Genomic DNA, 12,905 nt, shown 5'->3' with positions numbered 1-12,905 from the left:
TGCCCTATCAATTAAAGGCAAAAACGCCCCAAAAAAATCTTTTAAAAAAAAGTATGGTTGGTTAGTGCACTCTTCCAACCAACTTCAGTGTGGTCGAAATAAACTCTTAATTCACTGAGTAAGACATAAAATGCTCAACAGGCTGTACCTCCACTCTGTCTCTCAGCTGACGGCGAGCAGCAGCTCTCAATCATTTATCATAAGCAGAAGCAAAGTAAAATCACACACGCACACACATACACAAACACAAAAAGGCTATGTACTCAATCAATCGTCAAAATATTTGTCCTATAGTCCAACTGTAGTCTCAAGCACACTTTGTGCATGGGAGAAGAAACTTTCACCCATAGTAACACACACACAGGCTGGTGTGTAGCTGAATCGATCAGTACACTGTAAGAAATACTCTTGTAATATCATCTGTCTGCACTCAAAATAAATGATGACATGGTGGACATGCAGCTACTTTGCAATGTGAAACAAGAAAGAAGATTTGTTTGTGGATGCATGTAGAGCCCCCTGGACACCCAGAGGTGGAGAATACAACTACAAGTTGAGATAGCTTGTTGTTCCTCTGAGAACCATTGATGCCTCCAGTTCACAGAAGTACAGTAGGTTTTAACGCAGCCCTCAGGGACACGTAGAATAGTAGTAGTAGTAGTGACAGTAGTTTTAAACTATGTTCTTTTATGCCACACTATACCTCAAACTTGGATAGATGACCCTAATGTTGAAAAAGGTAAAACTGTCTGAATCATTCAGATTCAGATCAGGCACAATGAATTAATGAACTTAATAGAGTTCGGTTTATTTGACTTGTACATATATATATATATATATATATATATATATATATATATATATATATATATATATATATATATATATATATATATATATGCAATCAGGTATTATATATATATATATATATATATATATATATAAAATACCTGATTGCATTATTTTACACATCTTTTAGTTTGGAAATGGATAGAGTAGTGGGGATATGGCATGCCAACTTTTTAACTGCAGTGGTTCACAACAGTAGGGGAGAAACAGGAGGAGGCACAAACATTGGGTTCATCCCAATATCCCTCCTTGACTCCCCTGTTCTCTATCCACGATCACTTGACCCAGAAATTGATCAAGACTTGCCATCTTGAAGGACGTCCCATTCTCTAAATGCGCTGGGAGGCATCCAACAGAGAGAGGCGTGGAGGGTTTTCTGAGGAGTGATGAGCAAGGATACACGAGAGGGCCTCTTTCAACTGACTTCAGTTGTTCAGTATATCACTCCAAAGTTGGATACTACTAATTTCCAACCCTGATCTACCTGCAGGGGTATTGTCAAAAGAAGGTGAAAACTAGTGGTTGTATGCCTCCATTCACCTCTCAAATTGCAGTTTACATCCATGCAACATGGATGCTTCGCACACATTTCCCTCTCGGCAGGACAGAGGACAATCAATCAGCGGAGTTTCACCACCCAAGATTAGTGTCACCAATTCAGTACCTGACCAAATGGCCCCCCTTCTGTTTCTGAGATATCATGTCACTGTTGACCTTTGACCTCCTAGATGTAAAATGGCATCCTGTCACCATTATATGTTAGACATTTGTGTGAAAATTGAATTCTTGAGCTTTGGCCAAAAACATGCAATGGCATCACCTTTGACCTTTGACCTCCAACCACCAAATTCTAATCACTTCATTCTTGAGTCCAAGTGGACGTTTGTGTCAAATTTTAGGAATGAGAGCAATGCAGGGTCAAAGTGACCTTGACCTTTGACCACCAAAATCTAATCAGTCAATTGGTGAGTTTGTGCCAAATTTGAAACAGTTCCCTGAAGTTGTTCTTGAGATATCATGTTTAAAAGAGAGACAAATGAGGTCACAGTGATCATGACCTTTGACCTATGACCATCAAAATCCCATCAGTTCATCCTTGTGTCAATTTCAATGTGCTAAATTTGAAGAATGTCTGTGTCTCGCTGCCTCTCTCTTCCTAGACCACGTGCTCCTACAGCACCAGCACATGCCAGCAGCTGGCTCTGACTGCCTCACTGAGAAGAGCTTGCATTATTATTATTGACTCACTGCTTTTTGTGCTCATCCTTTTCTTTCCTCAGTTTGGTCTTCATCCATTTTAGCTCATCCTCAAGCTTCTTTATCCTGAAACAGAAGGAAGTCACAAAATCTTAAACACATGTTGACACACACATACACACTAGGTATGGGGGAAATAATTGATTGGTAGATGCATCACTATAAGGACGAGGACAATTCGGCATTGATTCACAAATGTCAATAACTGATTATCTAACTATTTAATAATAACGTGATGCTGATGGAATGAATGGGGTAGAACTCAAAAGGGCAGTGCAGTACCTCAACAATACACAGCATGGATACGCTAGAGTTCACTTGTAATACATCTTCACAAAAGGCAGCAGTTGCAAACTTTTTTAAAATTTCTTTTTTTTTTTTTTTGAACTTTATTGCCAGCCATCAATAACAAGCAATTAACAGACAACAAGTCAAAAACAAAAACAACAACAACAGCCTTGAGACTGGGCTACCCATATTGAAATATGTATACATATATATACACACATATATACCATATACAAAATCGAATAGTGATGAGACAAACGACTAGTTGAAAATAAAATAATAAAAATAATAAATAGAAACATTTCCCTTACTAATACAAAATTCCTAACTCAGATAGTCAGTGACTGGTCTCCACCTCCTTTTAAAAATCCTTACTTTTAGTTGTAACTGAGCGGTCATATGTTCCATTATGTATACATGTTTGACTTTTTGTAACCATTGAGTAATGGTAGGAGGGTTAGGGTTCAGCCAATTAATAGTAATCATTTTTCTTGCAATCATCAACAAAACATGCAATAAATAACATTGGTCTGCAGTATACAAGTGGTCAGGTAGTACATCCAGCAAAAAAAACACAGGTTCCAGGGGTAAATCCACTTCCAAAATTTTCTCCAGCTCTTCTTTGATGTTTTTCCAAAATGTCTGTATTTTTGGGCAGTCCCAGAATGTGTGTGTATGGTCGCCAACCATGCCACAGTACCTCCAACATTTGTTGCCAGAGTTGTTTTTAAATATCGAGGTTACTAGTGGCGTCCTAAAGAACCTAATTTTAACCTTCCAGTCAAACTCTTTCCAAAGCTGACTTCCAATCCCTCTGTGACATGCTGTACACATATTTTCCCACGTTTCATCCTCCACTACCGTATTTAGTTCCAATTCCCATTGCTGTTTAATGTGTAGTGTGTTTTCAGATAAATCTATCATTAATTTTTTATATATATGGGATATTTGTTTTTTGGGCAAAGCAGGTTGCTCAGACAGATGTATAAAATGCATTTCTATATTTGTGGGTTCTTTTTTAATATCTTCCCAGTTTGTATTTTTTGTAACATAGTGTCGGATTTGTAAGTACCTGTATAAATCACTGGGTGGTAGTGAAAACTCCTCTTGTAGTTGTGAAAAGGATTTGAACAAATGTCTGTCGATTAGTTGGTTTATTGTGATTAAGTTTCTTTCCGCCCATCTTTTATAGGCTTTATCATATATAGATGGTAGAAATTTATATTCCCCTACTATGGGCATTGCTCGAGATATAACCAGGGTCCTTTAATCGATTCTGTACCAAATTCCAAACCTTTAGTGTGTGTTTGATCCATATATTATTGATTTTATTTTTTTTTTTGAGACTGCTGACTAAGAAATGGGAGATTCGATAGTGGTACCCCCGGTAAGGAGTTTTGTTCAATAGCGACCCATCCTGACTTTGAGTCCTTGACAACCCATGCAGCCACAGCCCGTAACTGGGCTGCCCAGTAGTAAAGTTTTAGATTGGGTAATCCCAAACCTCCCTTCTCTTTGGTCGACATCAGTATTTTCAACCGTATTCTTGGTCTTTTGTTTTGCCAGATGAATTTTGATATCATTTTATTTAGTAACTTAAATGTGGATTGAGGTACTAGGACAGGTATGGACTGAAACAAAAATAATAGCCTAGGTAGAATATTCATTCTGACCGTCTCTATTCTGCCAAACAGTGACAGGGGGAGCACATCCCATCTCTCCAGATCATTTTTGATTTCTTTTAAGTAGTTTATCATAATTAGAAGAAAACAATTGTGTGATTTTAGGGGTAAGTACAATACCGAGGTATTTGAAGCCCTGTTTAGGCCTTTTAAAGGTGACCTTGATCATTTAACTGGGGAGGCCAACTCCCGGATACCATCATAGCTTCTGATTTGTTTGTGTTAATCTTGTAACCTGACACTATACTATATTCACTAAGACTGTGTAGGAGAGCAGGGACGGAGGTAGCAGGGTTTTCTAAAAATATTAATATATCATCTGCGAAGAGAGCCAATTTATGCTGCTTTTCGCTTCTATCTGGTATTCCTTGTATGAGTTGGTTGGATCTAATTAGTTCAGCCAGTGGTTCAATGCTAAGCGCAAACAAGGAAGGTGATTAAAGCATCTCCTGGCGGGTACCACGTCCCCAGAGGGAAAAATTTGGAACAATACCCATTTACCTTAACTCTGACCTGGGCTTTTTATAAAAAGTTTTATCCAGTTAACAAACGAATCATTAAAGCCCATATATCTGAGAGTTTGTTCTAAAAGGTCCAATCGACCTCATCGAACGCTTTCTCAGCATCAAGGCTGAGAAGCATTGATGGGGTATTCCTTTTAGCTGCTATTAATTGAAGGTTCAGGGCCTCCTCACGCTGTTCGTTCCTGTCGATTATGAATAAACCCAGTCTGATCTGATTTTACAAGTTTTTCGATATACTTTTTGTATTCTTTTGCTATTATGGCAGTCAAGATTTTGAAATCCACACAGAGGAGGCTGATTGACGGTAAGACTGAGCATAGGGTCGGATCTTTGTTTTCTTTATAAATGACACTAATAATTGCATCTGACCATGACCCTGGGGCATCCCTCTCCATTAAGGCGTGATTGTACACTCTACATAAAACTGGGGTAAGTTCGTTTATTAAAGTTTTATAATATTCTCCAGGGAAACCATCCATTTCTGGAGATTTGTTGTTTTAAGTTTGAGAATAGTTTCTTAATTTCCTCTTCTTTAATGGGGCATGTTATCGCATCTGCTTCATCTTACTGTTAATTTAGTCAGATTGACTGAATCAAAAGGAGCTTCCATTTTTCCTTTTATCAGGCAGATCCTCCTTTCATATAGCTTTTGGTAATATGGGAAGCAAATGCTTCGGAGATATCTTTTGCGTTAACATCTGATTAGTGGTTGGACATTTTATCTTACGTACTGCTCTATTGGACTGAGCCTTGCGCAGCTGAAAGGCCAGAAGTCGGCTTGCTCTATTGCCTAGTTCGTAGTACTTTCTGTTTGTAAATCGCAGTGCCCCCTCAGCTTTATAAGTTAACAGGTCATCTAATTTCTGTCTAGTCTCTTTTAATGAAGCCAATGTTTCCTGTTTTTTTGTTTGTTGGTGTTCTGTTTCTAGTCTCTTTATTTCCTTCTCCACCCCTCTGTTGAGCTAGCCTTTGCTTTTTTAACCCTAGAAGAGATAGCAATAATTTTACCCTCATCACAGCTTTGCTCCCTCCCAAAGTATAGAGGGGGAAACCATATCATTATCGTTAAATGCAAAATAATCTGCCAGCTCTTTACACATTTCTTGTCGAATAACTTTCATCGCTTTAACAATGATACATTGAGTCTCCAGTATTTAAAATGTTTACATTGTTCCAATCTCAACTTTAATGTAACAGGTGCATGGTCAGATATTGTTATTGGCTCTATATTACATTCACGAGTCCTGTACATGTCTACTCCTGATATTAAAACATGTCCAGTCTGGAGTAACTGCCATGCACCTGAGACATGAAGGTGAAGTCTTTCTCCCTAGGGTGCAGGTTGCGCCAGACATCCACCAGGCCTAGAGCATCCATCATTGCAAGGAGAGCAGCCGATTTCTTTGATATAGAGTGCGTTCCTTGTGGGAGTCTATCTAGATTGTGTTTCAGAATGCAGTTGAAATCTCCCCCTATCAGTAAAATTCCCTCTGCTTTATCTGCCAAAAGGGATGCCACTATCTTAAAAAACTTTGGACAATCTTCATTTGGGGCGTAAAGATTAAGCATTGTAATTTTCGTACCTCCAGCTGTCCCTGTAACCATCACATATCTGCCTTCCCTGTCAACTATTGTTTTTTCATGGTTAAAGTAGACTGATTTATTTATAAGGATGACAACCTCTTTTCTTCCCATTTTAAATGAGGAGCTATAGACTTGGTCCACCCATTCCCTTTTCAGTTTTAAAATGTTCTTTTCTGACAAATGGCTCTCCTGGATCATTGCTATTGAACAGTGCATTTTTTTTTAAGTTGGCTGAATATTTTTTTCCTCTTAATTGGATTATTTATACCTTTAACATTGTAACTGACAAAGTTTAGACTATCCATAAAGAAGTGTTTTGTATTTGTTGATGTGCTCTATCTCGTTGTTATCCACATATACATAAAGTCAGATAAAACAGGTATGCAGTGAAATGACAATGGCCCAAAACTAGTCTCAAGGTCAGCTTAACAATATAGAAAACATAGAACAAATACAGTATCAGTAAACTCCCATGTTCCAACTGGGATTTCTGATTTTTCCTGTTACCTTTTCAAGCCTGAAAAGAACCAGTCCTGATGTAATCTGGGCAGAGGGTGGTGACTACCTCTGTGGGATTCACATTACAGTGTCGGGCTGCTATCGTCTGTCGGTGGGACGATCGCTGCAGCTCCATATGCAGGCAGTGCTGCAACTTTAAGTTTAGTCTAAGTTCGCTCATCAACATTGTTTTGTTTTTTTTTTTTTCCTTCCAACTTTAATCGTTTGCACTCTATAAAAGAAAAAAAAAAAACTTGGCGATTTATTGTCACCCGCCCACCGAGGAGGGTGACGATCTGACCTGGATAGCACCGCTTGGCTCTCCTCCTCTGCTGGCGCTTCCATCTGTAGCTCCAGCTCTTCTTTCCACCTGTTCTCGCTCATCCACCCTGACCTGGATGCCGAGGCCCTGTAGCATCGGGAAGGCTTCTGTGTTGCCGGTAGGTCTTCTCACCAGTCTCCGTGACTGGTTTTAGGTGCCTGGGTAGATACACTTTGGCTCTAATGTTTTTCTGTTTTAGTTGTTTGATTACATCCCGATTACGCCTCTTTTTTGAAGTCTCCGGGAGTAATCATGATCAAGTAAATTTGACCTGCCTTATAGAAAGTCTGCCTTGGCCCCATGCTTGTCTCAGAATAGCTTCCTTCACTGAGTAATCCACAATTTAACAATTATGGACCTTGGACTGGCAGTGGGTTCTTCGGTTGGCTGCCAAGGACCGTGGGCTCTCTCTATTTGTATATTCTCGGGCGCCGCTGAAGAGCCGACTGAATCAGTTCCTTCATGAAGGTTTTAACATCCTCCTTCACTTCCTTCAGGTACCCGTGAAATTCTCAGGTTATTCCTTCTGATCTGTTCTGCAGATCTTCACACCTAGCCGTTAAATCCATTTCCCTGAGCAACAAGTACCGAGCGCCTCTCTCATGTCTCTCCTCGCCATGCCTTCCGTGATTAAGCACACGGCCCTCCGCTCCGTGTGGTTCGTTTCTCAAGTTTTGTCATTTCACCTTCAGTTCTTGCATGGAGTTTTCCAGCTTTGTCATGACAACCTGGTTTAATGACCTTCCAGATTTTCTTTCCTTAGCTTCTCTAGCTCAGCTAGTATTTTGGATTCTTGGCCCTGTGTGTTAGCTTCAAGTGCACCACTGGATGCTTGAATTGTTAGCTGCTTCAAATTATCACTTTTATCCTTCTGCAGCTCCTGCTTACTTGTACCTTTGTGTCTAGTAGACGATGTCATCCTGAGTTCCGCGATTCTGCCAAGTTTTTAGTTCTTTTGTTAGGGTTAAATTATTTGTAGGGACGGAGCTCAACTGTTATGCTGCGACTTCGAACATGGCGTCACCGGAAGTCAAAATTTCTTTTTTTAAACAAAATGTTTATTCAATATTTGAATTTTACATCACTACTTTGTCAGGAAATAGGTAAAAAAGAACTATCCACAGTTAGGTAAATAAATATACAACAAAAATATCAAGAAACATACTAAAAAATATCATGGCAACATTTTCATCAACATAAAAAGGTGTCTCCACAAAGTTAATTAATACAATACAATGAAAAAATGCATTAAAAGTAACCGTTATTGGTTTTGGCCAAATTCACAATGAAATCAGTACAGCACCTTCTCTCTTTGGCAATCTTAAACGTATCTCTTTAAATGGAGTTTTGCTGTTATTTTTCCACTAAGTACACTGTCATTATACTGTCTTGCCATTGAGGCAGGGTGGGGGGCAGTGGTTTGACCCAAGAAAGAATTATCACTTTTTTTGTCACCAATTAGGATATGCAGCAAGTGAACCTTGCTCTTATTCATAGCTCCATCAGGGATTGCTCCTAAAATAAAATACAAGGGCTCTAATGGTAAGCCAATATCCAAAATGGCCAATATCTTTGTATCATTCTCCTTCCTGTATGACTTAAATTTGGGACAATCCCAAAAAACGTGTGATTTCGAGCCTGTTTACAAACCCTCCAGCAAAAATTTGTGCTACTGCCATCATATTTTGATACAATGGAAGGCAGACTAAAGTACCTTGTTTTTGATTTCCATTTGAACTCTTATAGCGGGCTATTCATTACTTTAAGTCCCCCTTCACAGGTGGTAGAGCGGGTTGTCCTCCAATCGGAAGGATCGCAGTTGGATCACTGGTTCCTCTAGTCAACATGTCAAAGTATAATAGGACAAGATACTGAGCCCAAAATTGCTCCCAAGCCATGTCATTTGTTTGTAAATGTGTATGAATGTTTAATAACTGAGAAGAAGGTGTCACCTTGTACAGTAACCTTTGTCACCAGTGTACGTGTGAATGAGTGAATGTGACAAGTAGTGTAGAAGAACTTTGAGAGATTGCACGACTAAAAAAGCGTTCCAAATGCTTTTCCATTTTCCATTCAATTCTTACTCGTATGTGATGGAAAAGTTTAAAGCCGGATTTCCACCAAATACATGTGTGTTCCAGCTCCGCTCCATCACAGCAGACGGAGCAAATAGATTGCACTATAGTCTATGTGTGAATTTCCACCAGCTCCGCTGCGTTGCGGATCGACTCCATCCCAGCTCCGGCAGTCTGATCTAATCTGGCGTCTGGCAAAAATAGGAGGCTTGCGTATATGATCTGCAAGCCTCCTATTTTTGCCAGACGCCAGATCAATCCACATAAATTTGGCCGAATTTAACACAGAGCAGACAGGAAATCAGACAACAGCGATACAACATTGAAACATCTGCTTAATTTTCAGAATAAAACACTCTGTGTTTATGTCTGATCGTATCTCACTTAACTACATCAATAAAACGCCAAAATGAGCGGATCCAGGCCTGGAGTCAACAGGTCAGAGGTTTTCGGAGGTCATTACTAGCAACACAGGGAAGAGAAGTTAATTATGGAGGTTGAAAACCACAAAATTATTTATGACACCACACATCCTTTTATAAGGACAACCATAAAAAGAAAATGGTGAGGAGCAATTTATTTGGAGTTATGGGAGTGAATCGACATCACGATATTTAATCCACGGACTGAATGGAGTTTTTCTTCTGTACTGATATACTGCGCGTGATTCTGTAATGACCATGAGAACTCCTCAGTCTCGCAACTACAGCTGGTCTAGCGGTGTGCGCCGTGCCGGACTGAAAAAGCAACCAGTGGGGATTGACAGATGATGAAGCACGGAGCAAAACCGCAGCGGAGCCGTAACGCAATGCACATGCGAGCGGTGGAAATCCGGGGTAAGTTGGGCAGGGTATGGTGAGTGGGCTCTGATGTTCTTTTTCAGTTTTTTTATCACCTCTTGGACTCGCTTCCTTTTTCTTTGCAAATCAGGGGAGTAGTCCTGGTTGAAATGCTCCCTCTTGCTCTGGAGCTGGATGTCTCTTTGTTTCAATGTCTGTTACAGTACTGTTTAACACTGAAATCCAGAAATACAATAATGGATCTTGGTGGTGGTGTCACCTGTTGAGGCTCTGCCACAAAAAGTGTTAGAAATGGTTGAAAGTATCAAAATGACTATCAGAAATAATAAATAATTATAAATATATTATATAAATAGTTATTATGTTAAATAATGTGACTTAATTTACATTAAATCAACTCATGGGGCACCATTCCAGAAAAGGGAAAAATGCAAGCCAATCAATGAAATCACTCTCAGGAACTATCAATTTGGAACTCTGATTAGTAAGTAAACTAATAACTGTACCCCCCTCTATTGTTGTCCAATTATCTGACACAGGGTCGCAGTGACAGCAGGCTGAGCAAAGCACTCTGAGTGCTCTATCTTCTGCTTGGCACAAGGCAGTGCATGGCGCAGCGCAAGTGTCATTGCTAGTATCATCAGTGTGCCCCTGGGCGTGTCTGTCTTAAAGTGAGGTGTGGTCAGGTGCACTGTTGGTGGGTTGCTATTTTGAGGCAATAGAAAGCAAATGTGCCATTGATCAAATAAAAGCGAGTCTGAAGTCAAAGGCAAATGGTAATGGTAAATGAACAGTACTTGTATAGCGCTTTTCTAGTCTTTCGACCACTCAAAGCACTTTCACAGGACATGTCACATTCACTCATTCACACAGACAGGAGCCCGGGATTAAACAGCTGACCTTTTGATTAAAGAACAAACCACTCTACCTCTGAGCCGCAGTTTATTCAGGTAGCAAGATGTGCATGCATGCGGTTTAGATGTTTGGATAAGTCAGGTGGAACATTACCGTACACCCCTTAAATTCAGAGCATTCTTTGTGGCATGTTAAGTGTTGCACAACATTGATATGCGTCATGGATGACTCTTGGACATAAATGAAGGCACATTACAGGACGCAGGAAGGCTTGAGGCTGAACTGCATGTGCTGATGCCAGTTAACCCAAATATGCCAGCAGCAGCAAGCGCACTGACAGATCAGCTGCTCCTCTTGTTTCTGCTTGATTTTTACGCTGAGTGGCGAGCTTTGTTTACCCCTCCTCCTCACATCACTGTACACTTTTCTCCATTGTAAGGCCGTTCTAGAAATTCCAAAAAATGATGGAACCTGCATCGTCACATCGTCTAATGCCTGCTTTACCTTAGCTGCTTTTGGTGGATATGTACTGCTACCACAAATTATCTCCTTGTGCGCCTTCACCTCGCACACAAGCAGATCGGTTTCTTCAGCAGAACCTCTCACATCTGTCATTGGCCAAATCCATCATTTAGACCGCAGTCCGCCAATTCCTGGTGCACCTGGCTTTTAAAGGGAATGGGAGCTGATGCACAGATTGGTTAATTCATGTTCCATCCAAAACACATCCATGACTGGTGCCCAGATTATCCAGCATTTAACTAGCAAAATGGATTTTGGCACACCCTAAACACATTGCGCCATGTGCTTCAGACCATGCGCATAGATTGGCTATATAGGGCCCTATATGTCCTTCTCCCTAGCAACGCTTTCCAGCTCCATCTGGATGACCCCAAGGTGTTCCCAGGCAAGGTAAGATATGGAATCCCTTCAGATACCCAATAGCCTAATTACAAGCAGATCACAACAATTACTTATTCAATAGCATTGAATCACAACTGACAAAGTTCAACAGATTTGCTTAGCCTGCACTGTGGTCCATATGTTATGCCCAGTTGCTTCTTTACCAATCCAGGAATGGAAGCAAGACTTCTTTGTGTTGCTTTGTGTTAGCTGGTAGTTGTCCACTGCAGATGAGCCCGGCTGAGAAGAATGTGGTCCCAATTCAGTCTTTGCTGTCCTGACAGAATTAGCAGTTTGGTGCTTATTTGTCTTGTTCTCCTTTGCTTGTAAAGTTAGTTCAAAACCTTGTGTTGGCTGCACAAGAGTACTTGTCTGTACTCTTCAGTTTAAGAGAGTTGAGCTGAGGCAAGGCTGCAGCTCCTGAGAGTTTAGGTGAAAGGTGTGGGAAGGGCATGCCAGGTCCTCAAGACTGCTGACCCTCTTTAACACTGGTTTCAGCAGAAGAGCCACACCTGGTGCCATTGCTGCTAGCTTAGCTGCTTCATGCTGGCTGAAAATGAGTAAGTGGCAGCATTTGGTTATAAGTTTGAAGGGAATAGGGACCTTGACAAAAGCCAAATTGTATGCAAGTAAGTATGTTTATGGATCAAGTAACAAACATAGCATGCTATGTTTTAAAAATAGCAAAAAGTCACACAGTAAAAAAAAAATTAAATCATGTAACCTATAGCCATATCTACTGCTCTACACTCAGTCTTCACTCACCTGGATAATAAGAACACCTACATCAGGATGCTGTTTGCTTTCAGCTCAGCATTAAACACAATCTTACCCATGAAGCTGATTGGAAAACTTAACACTTTGGGCTTCAGTACAACACTCTGCAACTGGATACTGGATTTTCTCACATGTAGATCCCAGAGAGATTGACAGTCACATCTCATCTAGATTAGTGCTCAACACCGGAGCCCTCCAGGGCTGTGTGCTCAGCCTCCCTTTGTTCACTTTGTACCCCCATGACTGCACTCCCAGACATCAGGAGAACTCCAATGTGAAGTATGTGGACGACACCACCATCAACGGCCGTATTACAAACAACGATGAGAGTTCATACTGGGAGGAAATCAACAATCTTGCAGAGCGGTGCACAGAGAACAACCTACTCAACATCAGTAAAACCAAGGAGCTGATTGCTGATTTTAGAAAGAAGGGGGCAAAGACACACACCTCATCACACATCACCACCCAGGTTAAAAAAGCACAGAAAA

At 40.5% G+C, this 12,905-nt stretch overlaps 1 protein-coding gene across 2 annotated transcripts in view; it reads right to left on the bottom strand.

Moving 5' to 3' along the window:
• ccdc57 (coiled-coil domain containing 57) overlaps positions 1-12,905 on the bottom strand; it is a 97,778-nt gene that overhangs the window by 53,330 nt on the left and 31,543 nt on the right. For both annotated transcript variants that reach the window (XM_088070358.1, XM_088070359.1), the window contains one exon: positions 2,098-2,172. In XM_088070358.1, the coding sequence (XP_087926484.1) occupies positions 2,098-2,172 (75 nt within the window). The remainder of the gene's footprint in view (positions 1-2,097; positions 2,173-12,905) is intronic.

This window comes from Plectropomus leopardus, chromosome 19 (assembly GCF_026936395.1).
Source record: "Plectropomus leopardus strain MGB_pleo_1.0 chromosome 19, ASM2693639v1, whole genome shotgun sequence".
NCBI classification, from domain to species: Eukaryota; Metazoa; Chordata; class Actinopteri; order Perciformes; family Serranidae; genus Plectropomus; species Plectropomus leopardus.
This window is presented reverse-complemented; position numbering and strand designations above follow the sequence as displayed.